Below are 20298 nucleotides of genomic sequence, written 5' to 3'. Positions count from 1 at the left end.
TTCGGAATCCGTGCTGACAGTCATGGAGGAAGTTACGTCTGTCCAAGAAAGTCATGATATTACTAACAACGATATGTTCAAGTATCTTGCCTATAATTGATGTTAGGGAAATTGGACGGTAGTTGCCTGGGTCATTTCTGTTTCCCTTTTTGAAAATGGGTGTAACACTTGCAATTTTCCAGTCGGGCGGTAACTTCCCTTCGGAGAGTGACTTCTTGAATATGATCTCTAAGTAAGGCGCGATCTGTGGAGCTAACTCTTTGAGGGCACGCGCGGGTATTCCCTCCGGACCCGGAGATTTACTATTCTTAATCGATTGTAGTTGTTTAGTTATCCCATCACGTTTTATAGATATTTCTTCCATCAAATCCTCAGTATATGGGATGTCTAAATTGAATTGAGTATCGCCAGTAGTGTATACACTTTCGAAGTGGGCATTTAAAGTGTTAGCTTTGTCAATATTTTCGGTGACAAGTTTACCATCTTTATCAAATAACGAATCTACGGTTGAATGCTTTCCCTGAAGCTCTTTCGCGTACGACCAAAAGTATTTCGGATTTTCTTCGAGTAATTCACCAAGTACTTTTTTCTTAAACTTTCGCATTGCAGTTCGCATTGATTTCTTGGTTATTGAGCGTTGAGCAGCGTAGCTTTCTTTAGCTTCAAGTTCCTTCGATTTATTACGAGACGTGATGGACTTTCTGTACAAGTTGTATAGTTTTCTCTGTTTCCTAAGTTCTCTTCTGACATCGTTGTTGTACCAGCGAGGTTCCTTATTATCACATTTCAGTTTTTGCGGAATATGTTCGTTGATTCCTTGGCGCAGAATTTCTAAGAAACGTGTCCATATTACATCTGTGCTTTGGTCCTTTGATGTAACAACGAATTTTTTGTAGGAGTCATTAAGCATCTCGCCAAATTTAGTGAAGTTACATTTATCGAATAGGTAAATATTGCGTTTTGGTTTTACGGCTGCCACCACATCAACTTTTAACGTTGCAAAGATTACTCTGTGGTCGCTTATACCGTCAATAATATCGACTTGTTTTATCAACTTAGGATCGCTTACTGCTAAAAGGTCTAATAGCTTGTTTCCTCTCGTAGGTTTGTCAACTACTTGGGCGAGAGAGTGATTTGCAAGTATGTTGAGTAATACCTCGCCGATTTCTTTATTCCTTGAATTCGGTTTTACAGTGTAAGTATCCCAGTTTATGGATGGAAGATTAAAATCTCCCCCGATTACTATTACACCTTTACTGTCTCTCTGAGTAAATGCGGATATTTGATTTTCTAGAAGGTACATAATATCGACTTCGGAGTTCGGCGGTCTATAAAAAGAGCAAACATGAATACTCCTTTTGTTTCGTTGTTTAATTGTACACCATACGCTTTCAATTTCGTTGTCAATTATTTCGTGGGCGGCGCTTTGTAAATGGGATTTAACTGCAATAAAAACTCCGCCACCTGTTCTATTGCGTCGATCGCATCTGTAAATTTTATATTCTGGAGGAAAAACTTCGCTGTCGCATATATCTTCCGTAAGCCAGCTCTCTGTCCCCATGACTACGTCTGCGTCCTGAAAAATATGCTCGATTTCGGCGCGCTTGTTTTTTACGCTACGGCAATTAACTACAACAAGGTTAATGTCATATATTGTAGTTAGAGTTTCGGTTGGTTCTTTTCTAGGCTTTTGTATACTCAGCGGGAGAATTTTATTGGCAGTACTAATAATATTTGATATTTTTTCTTTCTCTGGAGCACGCGTTTTGGGAATAATGACGCTATTGTCCGGCGTTAACGCTTCTAAGCTTACTTTCTTGTATATTTCGCATTGCGGATTTCCTCGGAGGCTACGTTCAATTAAATCTTTGATAACCCCGCTAGATGACCTACCCTCTAGTCTAAAAAATACCTACAGTGCTCAAAAATCCTACGAGCCACCCGTTCCGACGCCTCTTTGGAATAATGCACCCCAGACGAATTGAGGGGAGCCCGGCACGATCTAAGCACCGGCCGAAGATCCACGAACTCTGCCCCAATGCTCACACAGAGTTCTAGACTTTTACATACGCACACTTTTAGATACGAGTTCTAGACTTTTACATACGCACACTTTTAGATACGATTCACTTAAAAAGACAGCTACCACAATCGAATTCTCATCAGTATGTTCCTCAGAGGTTTTATTACAAGTGATAGAATATTTATGTACGCCAAGAATGAAATTCGCCATGATACAATACAATTTGCCTTAGCCTGGATTCGAAGCCGGATCTCACGACGGCCGGTCAGGTATGCCACCAGTTAAACCAAGACATCTACTTCCAAGGTGATCAATAATACCAAGCCATTTTATACCAAGGCAACTTCCAGAAATATTTGCGTATTAACAGAAAACCCTTCACAACCGTTCATCTCTAATGTTTCACCTAGCGAAAAAATTATCCCAGCTAAAATCATTTTCTTTAAATGATGAAGTATAAATTTTATGATACGTGAAACTTCTCGAGAGAAAGTAAGTGTGCACCTTGACATTTTTATGTTTTCGGTACCTAGACATTTCGTTTCGCAGCCTTGCTAACACTATTCGTGACACACGGTTTTAGATCCACCTCAGTAGATTAAAACCAGCATTAAAATACAATAAGTGCAGTTTTTTTTACGAAAATATTGTTACAGTAGAATTCATAATTCCGCAACATACTACCTCAGATTCTAAAATGATATTAGGAGCAGACGGGACAACTAAGTTGGACACATTGTAAAGCATGATGACCTGATGAAAATAATAGGAGGACAGGTGGAAGGGTAGAAGGAAAAGGCGCGGCCACCAATAAGTTACATAGGACGGGTTATAAAATATGTAAAAGAGAAGAAATACGTCACTATAAATAGGCTACCGGGTAGGAGAGCTGCGTCCTAAGATTGTTGACAGATGTTGATGATTAGGAGTAAATATAATTTCAATTTACATGCGCAGGTATTATCAATTTATAACTTCCCCGTAAGCCAGCGTAAGCCATCACATTCTACGCAACTTCCTTTCCTTTCGAGGCACTTTGATCGGTATCGGCCTCCTTTTGCGTAAAAAATTACTCGCGTCTCTTCATGAAATTCATGTTACTCAAAGAGATGAACAAGTAACGGCGCAAGTAAAACCATCAGTTGAAACATAGAACACCTCCTTTGATAGCTGGGAAAACAAGTGTTTCTCCGAAGGGGACGCGGATGAGGATGAAAACCGAGAAGAGCTGCAGCATTCTTAATGACATTAACGATTTGATATACACGTGGCTGACAAATAACTACGCATGATCGTTAATCTTACGAGGGAAGAGGGAACAGTAAACAATCCAGTGAATGGGCAATTCCTTCGCTACTATGCCATCACTCCATAAATACGGCTGATCATCTTTGAATACCTATTCTCGCAACGCTACTAGCAAGATGATAATACCAAGTAGAAAGTTGCAATTTATGGACGTCGAAATCAAGTTTAGCTAGGGTATCACCACGTCAGCGCGCATACTTTAATAGGTATAGGTCATAGTTGTGGATCAACAGGTACCATTGCACAATAAAAAGAACCGAAGCCAGTTTCTGAGGTAAACCAACATTTCTTCGAGAATCCTCACAAATAATTTAAATGAGCGAGAACGATTTTAAGTACGTTCAACTATGAAACGAAGTACAAAATACCATTTTATGCAAGATTTTGAATTATACTCTGGCATTTTACTACGGCTCTAAAAGGACAACTAAAATATTTTTACATTCCACGCTAAGTTACATAAAAAATCAGAAAATTTTGGAATCGAATGCGACAATGGTGGTTGGCATGGGAATAAACCATGATTACAGTTATACTAGGTAAACATAGGTTTATACTATTATAGCGGTTTACTTATACAGTGATTATTGGAATGTAAAAGCATTAGAGTCATGACAAAAGACAGGAAATTTCACCAAACTAATTTTTTAAGCGACTCAATAACAAATCAATCCTGTGAATGACGTCAACACGCGATAGGAAAAAGGATAAGGAAACGCGGTCATTGCAAGCTGTTTGAAAAAGCACTAATTTGAAAATATGCTTTCATTCCCCAAACACTTGTATGCATTGCAAAACTTTGTAACAAACGATAACAAAAGCGAAAACAAAAATTCAATAAGATTTGGTGCGATGCAATCAAAGGAATTACTTACATGGTTATCGCATATCCACCAAATAAAAGATCACTAACTGGAGGTCAGATACACCAATCGAGAGCCGTCGAAGAAAGATTCGAGAAAATTATGCAGAAGTGGGATTGAAATGTCGACCACGGAAGACAGAGAATAGACTCAAAACGTTACATTTGGGCAGTACAACTTTGAAAATGTAAAATATTTCAGCTACCTCGGTACTAATTTAAACAGTTAGAACTCAATGACAGAAGAGATCAACAAGAGGATGATGGCTGGAAATAGAGCTTACTTTGCTATTATTAAGCTCCTGAAGTCAACTCTTCTATCTATGGAGATGAAATTCAAGATCTATAAGACACTTATCAGACCGGTCGTGACACATGGAGCAGAAACGTGGAATATCTCCGCTGGAAACGAGCAAGCTCTGCGAATATTTGAACGGAAGGTTTTGCGAAAGTTATATGGTCCCGTGACAGACTTGGAGGATAAGAACAAACAAGGAAATAGAAAATATTATCCGAGGCGAAGGCATAGTGAGATTTGTGAAGACCCAACGGCTAGCTTGGCTAGGTCATGTAAAAAGAATGGGTGAAGAAAGGATGCCTAGGAAGATTCTACGTGGAAATATGGATGGAAAGAGAAAAAGAGGAAGACCGAGGAAAAGATGGATGCAGGATGTGGAAGAAGACATAAAGGCTATGAGGATTGTCAGATGGTGGGAGAAAGTGCAGAACAGGAGAGGATTGACAGGCGTCTTGAGGGAGGCCAAAGCCCATACCGGGCTGTAGTGCCAAGGAAGAAGAAAGAAGACGAATTATTCGTTTAAAATGTAACGACAGAACATTGAAATTTGCACATATTACTCAACATATAGGATTTTTCAGGAGGGAAGAGGATCTGAAATTCTTTATCAGGTGGTAGTTAAGAGAATTGTAAGCAGTTTTTGCCCATAAACAAGGGATCATTACTCCTTACCTACTTAGCTATGACAACGCAAACATTTTTTGGATGCACTTTGAAGTTACCATGGAAACAGTTTTTCTTCGGTATCCAGCCTTTTCGACACTTTATTCAATACTCCGGAATTTGATGACATTAAATAATAAAGGGTGGACGAAATGGTGATTATAATTGTCTGAAACGATTAATCTCAAAATGGGTGAGATTGCGCAATCGTATTGTTAATACTCGCTCAAAGCTCTCGTTTAATTAAGCTCAAAGACTCCCTAAATACCCTGTACATATGTATTGTATATGTACACTAAGTAAACCGTTATCGAATTTAATTTCATCTTAAATTGAAAACTTTACCACGGAGTAAATCCTGAGGAAAAAATTTCGTATTTCGGCTGAAGTGTCGAGGAAAGAAGAAAAAGAAGAAAAAAAAAGGGATTAAAATGAAAACTGGGATCGAAATGCAGGGGCGAATTTAGGGGGGATCACGAGGATTCGTTCATGACATTCCCCCCCAATTCAATAATTTAATTTGTATTAATTTAGCAGTTCTTGCGTCCTTGTATAGGAGTAATGGGAGTGTATATGAAAATGCAATGTTACAAGTCCCATGCGTGAGATAAGTTTTACTTGTATTTAACATAGAGCTAACATTGAAGAAAAAAAAGTTTAGTGTCGCTTTTTGATGAAATTTACCGAAATTTTGGGTTCACACGGAACACTGAATATTTCGGTAAAAATATCAACCCAGTTTGATAAATTCAGTGTGATAAATACTATCAAAATGGCCACAGCAGTTCGATAAAAACAGAAACGACAACCCGTTCGATAGATTTCGCAAAATGATTAGTCAATTCGATCAGACCAGACTATAGAGTTTGATAATTGCTACCAAACAAGCAAGCACTTTCGTAAAATTAAAAGTTACTTCGGTGAAAGTTACCTAACTCTGAAGCGTATCTAATGTATGCAGCCTTTTTTACCAAATTCTTTCGTATATTGACCAAAGTTTGCAATGTCGAGATGTTCGATAAAATTCAGCAAGAACGCTTGATAAAATAAATCAAGTGTTTTATCATCTGTATCAAAGAGTAAGCAGTGGCGCCGACTCCGTGGGGCCTGAGCCCCCTCAAAAATTCGTTATGGGTGTGAGGAAAAAATGTGTCAGGCTTGTCGATTTTCCCCAGGGTGTCCAGATATCGGGATTCGAGTTATCAGGGTTCTCATGTTGATCATATGACTCTTCTAAAATGCAAAAAAAACTTAGAACTCACTGCTTGTAAAATTTCCCGGGGCAAGATCCGTGGTTTGCCCCCCCCCAATATTTTTTGTAAGTCGGCATCCCTGAGAGTAAGTATATCTAACTCCCCATACTCCCTATCATGCCTGTTTGATTGTTATTAACAATGTTTTTTCCCTGTAGCACTCCCTACCGTTTAAACGTCCCTATTTGCCATTGCGCCCCTCTTTGGGGTATTCCATACTCCCCGGACCCAGCTTATGACCCCCTCCCCCATTTGATGCTGCATCCGCCCCTGGATCGAAAACGCCCGGTTAAGATAGGACGATAGAAAATTCGTTTCAAGGCGAAAGTGGAACAATTCACGATCGATTTTCTTTCAACTGAGGATCGCAAAAGCGATTTCTCTTACCGTAATCACGCCCGAATACATTTCTCCACGAAGTCAAGAGGTCATCACCGATTTACTTAACCCCGTGGCATTTCAAAGCCACAAAAAAATAATAACGGGAGGGCAAAGAGCATTTGGTTGTTTGCGGTTGTAGCTCACGAGTGGGTGACACACATTGTGAGGGGGAATGAAATCAAATAAAGAGGCAGTTTCCGATGAAAATCATTCCCTGAATGGGACGATGTATCATCGGAGCCATTTGCACAGAATGATGAAACAGAGATTCGCTTAGCGTTTCACGGAAACATGATTGCTTTCACAAATCCCCGGAGAAAAATTTGAACGAACTTTGGAAATATAAAAAAATACGTTACCATCATTATCAAATTTTAGCCGATGACATTATCAAAAAGATTTTTACCGCGGATTGTGCTAGATTGAAAAATGAAAAGACCTACATTTAAAAAAATATTTTTCAATATTGATCAAAATACTTTGATTATTATATATCATTTTTGTAAGAGACCAGTTTTTTATCCAACATCTATTTTTTGAGCTATTTTCGAAGAAAAAACGACGACCTTATACCTAAGAAACAATAAATCTCGGAGCTTGATCAAACGAGAGATTTGAGCGAGTATCAACAATACTATTGCGCAATCTCACCCTTTTTGAGATAATATGTTTCAGACGATTGTAATCGCACATTTTCGTTCAACCTGAATCATTTTATATCCTTAAAATCCAGAGTATTGAATAAAATGTCGGAAATTCTGGTTACCCGAGAAAAACCGTTTTCATGGTAACTGCAAAGTGCATCAAAGATAATTTTTACGTTGCCATAGCGCAGTAACTCAGGAGTTGAGACCCCATGTTTATGGGAAAAAAATGCTTAAAATTCTACCTCCTACCACCTTCTGAGGTATTGCAAATTCCTTAAGATATACACTGCGTAGAGTAATAAATGGTCAACATTTATAGCATATCAAACTATAAAATTATTTCTTCAGGGTTTTTTCAGGTACATTTTTTATGTAACAGAAACAGGAAAAATTTGAATATTGTATTCTACATACTCTGAAAATATTTAATTCAGAGTCTACCTCAAGAACTTAGTATTTTTAACGAGTAATTAGTCACCATAAAAAAACAAAACAAAAGCGATCAAAAGGGAGGTATGAGTTATCTTAAACCAATTACGGTCACTGGAAGGGAGACCCGTTTTGAATGTGCTACCAAATTGCCCGAGGTTCCTGGTCACTTGGGAAATATCTCCCGTGAACATCATAACCTCATGTTCTACATCCAGAATGCCACGCGGCGGTAATGAGCTCGGCGCTGGAGGAAACACCGTAAATGTGTTCGGTTTCAAACGCACTTCTGACGTCAGAGAGCATCACGATACCGAGACGTGACATCATACCGGTCACATCAAAAGGCACGGCATCACTTGACCTCTTCAATTCTCGTTCCACGAGTGCAGTCTCTTATGCAGGGGGACTGCATGGAGGAGGTTCAATTCCATCCCACAGTAGGCTGATTTCTGTTGCTACTGCGGTCGCATTTTGATCGGTTTTCAAAAATGACCGCGGCACGGTGATGAGTGCAATGCAATCCACTTTTTTCCAATATTTTGCATTGGAATAGCACCGAAAAGTTATGGATTTCACAGATCAAAAAGTGCGAATTTTTTAGATTTTTAGACTTTTAAGTGCGAAATACAGCGGCAATAACTATAACGAACAAACTTATAAGCAACACCAATCTCAACTAGATATACTTATTGCCGCTTGCAGAGCACCTGTTTTCGCACTTTTAAAAAATCGCTTGCCCCGTTCCGCCCCGCCTCCCGTTCCGCCCCGGGTTCCCCAACATAAATTTCGGTAGACACCCCTAACTACACCTTATATCCCCGAGAAACTCAGATCAATTTGTCCGCCAGCGACGCGAGTGGCGACTTTTGTTAACCCCTTTAAATGCGCGGTGGGTGTCAACACATTTAGAGGCCGAATTGAGGATCCTCTTTTGTAATATTCGTGCTCATGCGCAAACAGCGAATGCAGGCAGATTGCAAAGGGCGCGTGAGGAATAGCGGTCAAATTACTCCCCGACGTATTCGAAGATTCAGTTCGACACATCTATATACTACACAGCAAGCCGCCTTTAAAGGTGTGTGGCAGGGGGTGTTATGCCACCAGCCATTTTACATATAAAGAGCAACTGCTCAAATAAAATTACAAGTAGCATTTATATAAGCCCGTTATTGTTCGGGGGAAAAACGAATACCTATTCACATCGATTCGTTCGGCAAAATATCTCTTTAAATTTATCGCTTCTGTCGGACCTGGAAATACAGTGTAGCTCTAATATTATGTTCTCTGTGTCGCTCTTAAAGATATCCATTCTCAATTGTTCAAGCGATCTAAGCCTAGCGCGCGACCTCCGAGTATCCAGCGGTCTGCATGTGGAACGAAGGAAGGAATGATAAAATAAGCCACGAATGGTAAAATTTCCCTTGGGAATAGAATTAAAACGCGAAAGCAATGCAATTATACAGTTGCAGCTTAGCCTTTCGACGCCAAAAATAATATTTTATTTGACCGTATTATCTGAATAATCCTCGTATGCACCACTAGTGTGATTCTGCAATCCGTACGCTCGCCGCGGCGAGAATAAAATTAATATCAACACTCGATCGCACGCATAAATAGATGCGCCCCTTCACTGATGAAGCAGTTGGTCCCAAAATTGACCCGGGCAAATGACATCGCACCGTTTACGTTTTCGGCCGAGGAGCCCATTTATGGTATGGTTTACGGTTTCGGTAAACTTTTCTCGCGTTTCGAACCGCGTTAAAGCGTTAAAACTCTGACTCGGAGCTCATCCACAGGGATGCTTAATATCGTTAAATTTGTTTTATTAGCTGCCGTGTCACATTTTTTCAATCGATTAAGTTTATTATACTATAATTAATTTACAAAAATGCATAATATCACTTCCTTTATCGGAGCTATTTATATATTTTTTAAGTATACCTATTCTATCTTCCTCTTTAACCTTTTAGTAAGATTATTTTCTGTTGCGTAATGAGTTGGACATCGAAACGTCGGTAGAAATGGAGTTTTTAACCCGGTGGGAATCCCGAGAAAAGTTTACCCACATAATTCGCCGGGAAAGCATCACATCTTATTTGATGGTATGGTATTTGGAGGAGGCGACCGACAGCTTTGGCCACTAGCACAATAGGAAAGGGTAGGGAATGAAGGGTGGAGAGAAACCCGGCGTCGGCATTAGCCTGTTCTTAACGAAAGTCGCCAAGGGGACCACGGCTTAACGTCCCATCCGAAGAACGGAGTTTTGCACCAAGTGCCCTCCACACAACACTAAAGCTGGGATCGGGTAGCCTCATTTTTTTCTAAAGAAGTTGTATTATTCTTCTAACATCCATGGATTATTCCCCACACGATAATCCGTCCCGTAGAATTATAGCTAGTGATTCACGAAAATCAAAGACCCCTTCGCATTACTACCATTCATGACATATGGAAGAATACGGCGAAAAAACTGAACATGAACGAAAAAAGAATTATGACAAAATTTCCTTCTATTTCGCCCTATAAAATCTTTGCATCACAAGAAACGTTTCCAGTACTCAAAAAGGTAGGTACTGGAAACGAATAAGTCGAGTCATTGCTCAGTACAAAATAAGGCAACAATGGAGTTTTATTCCACTCTATTCAAAGCGATTCAAAAGCCACTCAGAACCTCCACATATGCAACTGCAAATATCTATATTTTCAAAATGCATCTGCATGATTGTAGCTTCGAAAAAAATACATATAAGAGGATTTTTAAAACAGCTGCGGTGGGTAAACAATTTACTTCCAAACAAAATGGTGCAAACGGTTCAGTATTCATTTCCCTAAGCAATGCATGACATCAAGTCGAGTTACGAGAGTTTTTTTAGACCTGCCACGGAAACTTCTCTTAGTTTTGATTCGTTTGAAAATGCTAATTAGTGGAACAGGCAAACGTTTGAGGGGTATTTATGAGGATAAAATACTCAGAAAATAATTATGTCACAAAGGAAACATCAATGGATCTCGAACACAGGCATAGATACTAAAATGAAACAGTCGAAACCCCATAGGACAAAAAGTTAACAAAAAAATATGAGTTAATCACGGACTCCAATTCCAAACTCAATTACAGTAAACAGCGGAGTAAATTCAATACAACAACAGAAGCCTCATGATCAAACAAACAAAATAATTTACGATAACTGTATCATACCACGAAAGTTTGTAATCGCACATATTGAAATATATTATGCAAACATAAAATAATAATGATTTATAAAGCAGTCATCACAAATAGGATAGAGTAAGTACTCTTTGCTAGACGCAGCATTGCTTCAATGCATAATCAAATCAAAATACTATGCAAGTCCGCAATTCGTACGATTTTTTTCGAGAAAAACACATCAATATGTTTGATACTCGAATGGAAAGTATTTCAGTGCACAAGGCATAAAAATAATGGAGGACATATCAAATCCTACAACCAATTGTGACAACATTCCCATCGAATAGAAAGCGTACCTGAGTTCCATTTCCTCCAAATAAACAACTACGAAAGGTAATTTGAATAATTAGCCTCCGTTAAATCACATAAGCATAACATAAATTTACAAAGCGGATGGAGACCACAAATTTTGAATTGAAGATACACTAACACCATATATTATCGAGCGAATGACGTGTAACCACCAGAGGAAAAATAAGTGTGAAAAATACCAAATAAAATTAAAGTTTGAATTAAAATCGCGTTAGAAAATAATCGGACAAAGAGATTTGTATCAATACAATATTGTTGCAGAAGAGTAGAACTCCAAATTTACTCAGGTAGAAATGCATAACAAACGTATCTCGGAACCCGCTTCTTTCCATTCATTGAATTTCTTTGCTACAAAGGTTTTTATTTACCGAAAAGTCAATTAATTTCCACAAATTAACAATACAATCTACCATTTTAAAGCACACGCAACCTCTAGTATGAAACGTTTTTTAAATAAACCAGGTTTAGTAATAATAGCTCAAGCTTGACAATTCCAGACTTATAATTTGAGATAAAAATGAATTTAATAGCCGTTACAATTCTTTTACCAGAGAAAATAAAGTTCGTAAACTTCTTTTCATAATAAGATTAATATCAGTATTTCGAAACATGAAAGTCAAGGAGGTGAAGCTGTAACAGTCATTTATATCCGTTAGTACAGTAATTACAATACAAAGCAGAATATTTTTTTAAACTGCGTTTTAATTCTACTCGTTATTATAACCGGTTTACCATTAAACGCTCCTCTAGAACGTAATTGGATATGAAAAAGCAATTTGATTTCAAATGTTTCCCTAAGTCTATTAGATTAAAGCTGAAAAAGTTGTCTTTGCATATGGTAATCGTAGCGAACGCAATGCCCATACAAAAATATTTTTGATAGGATAATTCACTGTAATTCAGATAACCTTTTCGAACACATTTTGACTTGTGGGTATCCAAATAACTCCAGAATTAATAAAAAAAAACATGCAATACCTACATGCCATGCACGAATACACCCCTTCACCGTAACCTTAGTGGATTAGAATACTTTCTAATTGAAGCATTAATTTATGATGGTTGCAAATCATTATCATTCGTAGTAGAACAAGAATAGATATAAAATACATAAAAAATATAAATAACTCGATAGTATTAACATTTCAAAATATTTCAACAATGCATTATCTAAATTCAATAACTAAAACTGTCTACCATCGATAAAAGCTTATTTTCAATTAATCGCAACTAAGATTCGTCCGATCAAACAATGGTTTCCATAATTGGAAGCGGGGAATTGATATTAAACCCACTTAGAAACCTATTTCGATTGATTAATTAGAAATGATTTCCCTAATTAATTAATCGAATCATGGATTCGAAATACTGAGCAATAGAACAAGGCTACGACTCACTGAACTCAAAAAAATGGAATGCCGGTCACTTTGCGCCGCGCATGTGATTGGTAGAAGTTAGTCCGTGACCATCCAAATTGGTCAACTGTTATCTATGTTACTTAAGCAATAAAAATGCCCAAAATTCTAATGCGGAGTGAGTTATCTTTGAATTCCTCACACTCCCGTATTGGATTGAATATCCAATTTGCACTAGATAGACTGGTAATTTTGTTTGCACCCGCAATATTGCGGAGACGTTACCCCCTACTTAGCCCCCCTCTTGTCCCTATCCTGGATATGCCACTGCTTAATGTGAGTATAACATTCGATTAAATGTATTTAAACCCAACAATGGGGCGCAACAATGAAGGCCGCAGGGGAAGTGTTGTTCTCCCTAGTACGATTACGGGGGTTAACCCCTCCAGAAATCACAGGTTTTGGGTCACTCTTGATTGAGCACCGCCCGCTTTTCAAAATTATTTCATTTTTACGAAGCCCTTGTGCATCCCGAGCGACACTGCTGATTTTGAACGCTGAACCAAATTTTAGATGGAAAATATTAACTCTCACCGCCCTATCATAAAGAAGAACATAGCTCAGACAAAGTTTGGTTGAGGGGCACGGCCACGAATATTACAAAATTATATTATTCAATATTTACATTATGCAGTCCCCTTGGTCACAACATCCTGCGAGCGGGGCTAAACTCGTGCTTGAGGGGGTTTGATACCCCCCAAGCACGAGAGTTCGTCCGCAATGCAACGCAATGCTCATGGTCCCTCACAAGTTCGCTAAATGCGCAATGCCTTGGCTTGACCCATGACGCAGGCAGCAGCATACCAATCTTTGAGTTCAGTGGTAACGGTAGCGTCTGACGTTAACGAATACATTCGCATATCGATGGCTAAGTTCTAACAGCACGTATCTCAAAAATAGCAACTTTACAAGAGAGCAAAAAAAGTTATTTATTTGTTATAGTACGCTAAAATTAAAAACAAAAAAATCATAAAACTGAAAAAGAAGCATACATTTGCCAACAAAGAGTTGGTTTTTGCTCGATTTTTATTTTTTAATGCTATTACACTTTGTTTAAGATACCTGTGCCAAACCGGCCAAATTTTGAGCTACGTGTTGTCAGAACTTAGCCATCGATATGTTAAAATGTAGAGTCATACGGGCACTCACCTCCTTCGGCGACCACCTCCTCGTCCGCCACACTCTTTTTCTTCTTCTTCCTCTTGATGGTCACCTTGCGAAAGATGGTGCCACTCAGCGGCTCCACGTCAAAGTCCTCCACTGGATCTTCCTCCTCGTCGTCATCTTCCTCCTCTTCCTCCGTCGGCTGTCTCTGATGATGCTGCTGTCTCTGCTTTTGTTGCTGTTGTTGCTGCTGCTGTTGTTTCTGTTGATGGGGCCTCTGCCTAGCCTCCTTGTCGCTCGAAGACGAGGCGTCCTTCTCCTTGGAGGACCTCCTTTCCAGGCTCTCCCCTCGACCCACCTTCTGGATGGAGCTGTCGTTCGAGGACCTGCTGGAATTGGCCTTCTCCAGAGCCCTCGCGAACCTGTCAACACCGCCTCCGCTTCCACCACCGCCGCTACCCTTCCTCTCCCTGGGACTCTTCGGCACGAAACATTCGCCTTCCGAGGAGACCTCCCCGGCGCTACCGGCAGAGCCCGTCGACACCGCGTGCTGTCTGCGGAGGGAGACGCCCTTACGACCGATACCGCGCCTGCTACCTCCCGGACTGTCGTTCTGGAACTTCTTGTCCGAGGAGAAGATGGAGTCTCCGTCGTCCCGTCTGGATAGCGGCATCGGCATGGGCGGCATCACGTCCTCGTCTTGGGAGACGCACCTTCGGGTCGGCACGGCGTCCATGTGTCGGTCTCCGCTCCCGCCGGCTCCGATGCTGCCGCTCCCGCTAGAGCTCCCGCGTCGCAGCAGGTAGAGCAGGGGGTGGGCTGGGAGGCGCCGGTGCGGTGGGGATTCGCGGTTGTCGGCGGAGCGGCGCGCGGTGTCGGCGGCGACGGCGTCCGCGGCGTCTGCGGCGGCTTCGGCGGCGGCTGCCGGGAGGTAGGAGGCGCCGCGCGGCAGGCTGCTGTACGCTCGGAGTTCTGGAGAGCCTTGGGGGCCTCCGAACGACCTCCTGTGGGATGCTGCAAAGAAGGAGACGAACGCTGTTAAAATATAGTTTCACTGATTATTAATAGTATAAAAATAATTTTTATAAAAAAACAACATTTTCACAAATTTTTGGCGTAAACAAATTTGATGTTACGAATTTCTTTCATTTGTGTTCCTATAAATGATCGCAGCGCCACCATAAAATTTTGATGGCAATTTTCTTTAACTAATTTACATATTTTAATTTTAAATTCCGAATGACAATCTAGATACAGTTCCGATCACAATAAAAGTGTTAGAATACTGCATTGTAACCTGGTTCTGAATTATTCTGAAATTTTCAGTTGATAGCCAATCGGAAAGTGGTTTAGAATTGAGTTGCAAGATTTGACCCGGGCAAGATGATGGCAAGCAACAAAGAGAGTTTGTAAAAACATTATGAAATAAGCAGAAAAAGGGAGATGGAACGGAATTTTTCCATTTTGAAATAAACACTTGCAAAATTTATACAGTGTGGAAACTTTCACCACGCTCCATTAATAAAATAAAACTTGAACACCACCCGGGTTTCAACGACTTAGCGTCATCATCAGGTGGTTCAATCAATGATGACGCTAAGTCGTTGAAATCCGGGTCGTGTTCAAGTTTTATTTATTTTGTGGTGTAGTAAAAGTTTCCTCACCGAATACATTTTGTGATGGAATACCACAAAGTTTCCCAAGATCGCGTTTTATTCTTAAAAAACACTTGCAATTTTTCACGAGTATAAAGTTTTATTCCGACCTAGGTTTCGTTGTTAATACATCATCTTCAAGATACAAAAAGACTTCAAGTCGACATACTGACGACAGGTATACTCCCTTACGTTACTTGTAAACATACGTTTATATTTTTTGATGCTGATAAATTTTTTGCTTTACCTTTTTCACGGAGAAAATATATGATCGCATACAATTACCATTTATAAGAGTCCAAACTAAATAGGTCTAATGAACTGAATCATTTAGGGGTCACCTCTGATAGCAAGATGTATTTCACCACTCATATATTGAATATTAGCATGACATAAATATAAATAATTGAGATTTATGCATCGCATGTCAAATATTTCGATTCTGAGACGGCATTTACACATCTTACGTACGAAGGAAATTGGAATATGGATCGGTTATTTGGAACCCCTGTATAAAGAAACATATTGTAATGTTCGAGCTCGTTAAAATGATATTTTAAAGATTTTTATATCATACACAGCTTTTTGACAAGTACTCGCATGTTGGTTATAAAGAATTGTTAAAATAGTTTTAATTCTAGATCTTACAAAACAGAAGAAGAATAAACGATCTGCTATTACTTCATGATGTAAATTGACGGATAAGGACAAGATGTATATCGATTTAGTATGTATAAGTTAAAAACCCAATAATAATCCCTAACCAGACGGAAACTAAAGCAATTTTCAGTACGAAGTTCTGTCTTTTGGAACTAAAAATTTACATTAAAAACGTCTATTGTTCTTGGGAGCTGTAAATAACTTCCGATAAATAATAAGCGACTCGAAGAAATCCGTAAACGATAAAATCCACGATGATTGGGGTATAATATACATTTATGGCCAACTTTTTGGCGTTTCAGAACACTGTGTGACGGTGGCAGGCAAGTCTTCACCATCAATTCCCCACCCTTCTCTCGAATCGAAAATGACTGAAGCACCGGTCTTCTATTAAAAATACCATACCGTTAGGGGTGCATGATTTTTGACTCCTGCACAGGGAACTACGATTCTCCACTCATTATCGTTGCCCTCGTTCCGAGAAAAGAAAGTAGAGCAGAAAATCGTAGGGCTATGGGAAGCGATCGCGATGAGAATGATCAAAGAGATGTTGATTAACTAGGAACCGTTCCAATCACGCACAAGGAGTCTGAAAAACTGCCCCTAAATTATCTTGTCACCGCATAACTTCCGCCGCATTCTTCTGACGCAATTAATCATATCATCTAATTCAGCACTGCAGAACAATAAAATAGCTTAGAGAAAATCGTAAGCTTGTCAAAAAATAAGCAATTTATTTTAATTTGAGGATATTCCCACCATCAGAAATACATTATGATGCGCTGCAAATACTTGTACTTCTACCATTTCAAAACCATTCTTATCCTTCATTTCGCAATAGAACTTTATTTTAATTGGTATATTACTTGAAAACAACAATCAAAAATAACATTCATCATCACCAACAAAATGCGATAAAATATTCTAACAAAATTTTTAATAGAATACATATCAAAACCGGAGACTAAATAAAAACACAAAAAGCGGAGAATTTAAAAAATTCCACGGACGAATAATGTTCAAATTATAGGGTAATAAGGCAAGCTGACTACTCGCACGGCTCAAACGTCATTTCGTGTGACGCAGAGATGTATCACATTTTATTTTTAAGCCAAAAAATAAAATAAAACAAACACGTTATCGAACAGGTAAGCAAATGGAGTCATTTAACAGAAAAAAATATTTAAAAAACGTGCTCTTGCTATCTCGTCTACATGCTGACTCAGGAAATCAAGTAGTTTTAAAACAGACAAGAAAAGCTTTAAGTTGCTGAAGTACAACTCACTTTGAGGGGAAAATTTGAACGGAAAGAATTACGCAGTATGCAATTAATAAATGACAAGGAAAATTTCTCGTTGAACTTACTACGAGCAAATATCGCTTCACCTACAAAAATATTTTCCACCTTTTCCAAATTAGGCTTTAAAAATTAGTCGAGAATACTCCAGTTTACTTCAAATAATAAAATATATAAACTAATCGCAGAAAGTAGACATGAAATGCCCAGGACGGTGCCTTGGAGAAACTATTTGAGATAAATCTATCACCGGGAACAAAGAGAGATAAAATTATATTAGTTCCGCAAATTAATAGAACGAAAAAGAACTTCCAGAAGACCGTATGAATAAATAAAATATAAAGTAAGGCGACTCCCAGAACCAATTCCGTTAATTTCACTGCGAGGCACTTTGCGACTTTTGCCTAGGCCGATTCGCGCATCTCCATTCGTTTGTCCTTCAACCACATGAACACGCTCCACGGATTCCAGCTACATACCAACATATCAGTACTTAATCTCCCGACCATTTAACCTTTACGAGAGTATTTTTGTAGAGAGGGGCGCTCGAATGGAATACACTGGAGTGGTAACAGGAATATCGATCGCTCTTACGGCCAAGTGAAGTGGGCCAAGAATATTCAAAATGGGCAGGGTATCGACGATTAAGTGTATTTACTAGAATTTTAACCCAGGTTATGGTTTATAATAATAAAAAAGGTATTTCACCGATGAAGGTATTCATATAAGACCAAAATGATAAATAACCATGCCTCTAACACTTCCCACTTAAGCCTGATTCACACGATCATTTTTTTTCGTCGCGAAAGTGATCACTATCGCGATCACTGCGCAAAATGATCGTCGCCGGCAATTGTTTTTCGCGATCGCGATGAGGATTCCCATCGCTATTTTTCATCACTAGTCCGGTTGCTTTTTCCGTCGCTAAAACCGTCACTAAAACCCCATATCAGCCAATCGGAACGCATGCCCGTATGGAGCGATTGCAGCGCAACGTTTGACAATTGTGGGAACGACATAAATAAACAAACACGCTATATAATTTCGTGATGTGGGTCCTATGACAACGAGCTGCGATATTGGAAATGATGCGAAAAGCGACGGCGGGAGTGACAGTGTGATTCAGAAAAATGATCACTAGATCGATTGCTTTTCGCGACGGGAAAAGTGATCTCGATAGTGATCACTTTCGCGACGAAAAAAAATGATCGTGTGATTCAGGCTTTAGATAAGGCCTAGCGCTCCACAGTTGATAGCTACATAAAATCCACCAAAACTTTTCATATTCATCTGGTTATTACCTGGACATAGTTGAAAAATTACGCAGCTGAAATTTCCCCGCAGAAGAAATCTGTCCTCGACACCTACGCTATTCCCTCTCAATCTACGGCCTGAATCACACGAGCATTTTTTCAGTCCCTCAGATTGATAGCTTCAGCGATAGCTTTTCAGGTATCAAATAAATTATCGCTCAAACCATCATTTTCTGAATCACACTGTCATTACCACCGTCCCTTTTCCCATCGGTTTCTCTTACACTTCCCGTGTTAAAAACATGGAAGCATGGCGTTACAATCGCTGCGAGCGGCTGTGCTTCTGATTGGTTGAAGAACGGTGCCATCATTCGTTTCAGCGAAATAAATACTGAATGATGGAAAAAGGGATGGGATTTCCATCCCTCGAGCCATCGCGGAAAATGATCGCGTGAAACGGCCATTTTTCCGCCATCATTGGGGCCATCGCTGGAGCTGTCCCTCGAAAGGGATGGAAAAATTGATCCCTAGATTCTGGCTTAACTAAAAAATCCTATTCTCTTCCTATCCCTACGTTACTTTCCTAACACCTTTCCTTCTAATGCAGTTTTAAGCATCCTCTCCCCGCTTTTTTACGCGTTCCATTCGCCACCTCTGTAAATCATCTAGATGTTTCCTCTCCTCTCCCACAATACATAACACATCGTCGTTCCTCTTCATCTCCGTGCACTTAACCTTCTCAACATACACACCTCAAATGCCTACAGTCTTCTCTCGTCCTCATACCTCAGCGTCCAAGTTTTCCCGCCGTAAAGAGCTACACTCTAGATCAGACTCTTCCATAGACGTTTCCGTTAACTCTAGCATAAAAACCAACTCATAGGCTCTTAATAGGCTTATTACAGTTCATGAACTTCCTTTGCTAACGCAATCCTTTTCTTGATATCCTTACTTCTGCGAACATTCGAGGCACAGTCAATTCCGATAATTTCATTATTTTTAAACTGAAAAGGGAATAAGAAGAGTTTATTTCAGGCTTACGTGACATATCTTCAAATAACATAGGTTTCCTTCAAAAAAACAAATTTCACCATGGCGATGCTACGTTTTCCAATTAACAATGGAAGAGCCTATGGGTTTGAGTCACTTATTTTATCATCTGATCACGTACTCAAATTAGAAGAAAATTACATGAACAAACGAAATAAACTGAAGTTATTTTCTTATGCGTTGGTACCTTGTCGGCAAATATCTGCTGTTTGGCATTAATTCGCAGGCCACTTCGGTGTAAAAAATACATTGGCAATTTTAATAATAACTAAACAGTGTCATTTGGTAACGAAAAAATCTGGCCCTATACACAAAAAATAGGGCAATGAATTCAGTTCAACCACTAATATATTATGGCCTTTTGTTTTGCCAAAAGCTCCATTCGTAGTACATACCTACTATCAATAGAGATGTGAAAACGTTCTGATAAAAATTCGAGCGTCTCATTAACAGCCAGAATTGCACATAAGATTC

At 39.3% G+C, this 20298-nt stretch overlaps 1 protein-coding gene across 1 annotated transcript in view; it reads right to left on the bottom strand.

The window, feature by feature from the left end:
• LOC124161372 overlaps positions 1 to 20298 on the bottom strand; it is a 495044-nt gene that overhangs the window by 49032 nt on the left and 425714 nt on the right. Inside the window, exon 5 of the mRNA XM_046537686.1 lies at positions 13955 to 14923. Within this exon, the coding sequence (XP_046393642.1) occupies positions 13955 to 14923 (969 nt within the window). The remainder of the gene's footprint in view (positions 1 to 13954; positions 14924 to 20298) is intronic.

Source organism: Ischnura elegans, chromosome 6 (genome assembly GCF_921293095.1).
Source record: "Ischnura elegans chromosome 6, ioIscEleg1.1, whole genome shotgun sequence".
Classification (NCBI taxonomy): Eukaryota; Metazoa; Arthropoda; class Insecta; order Odonata; family Coenagrionidae; genus Ischnura; species Ischnura elegans.
The sequence above is the reverse complement of the archived record's forward strand: the minus strand, read 5'-3'. Positions and strand labels throughout refer to the sequence as shown.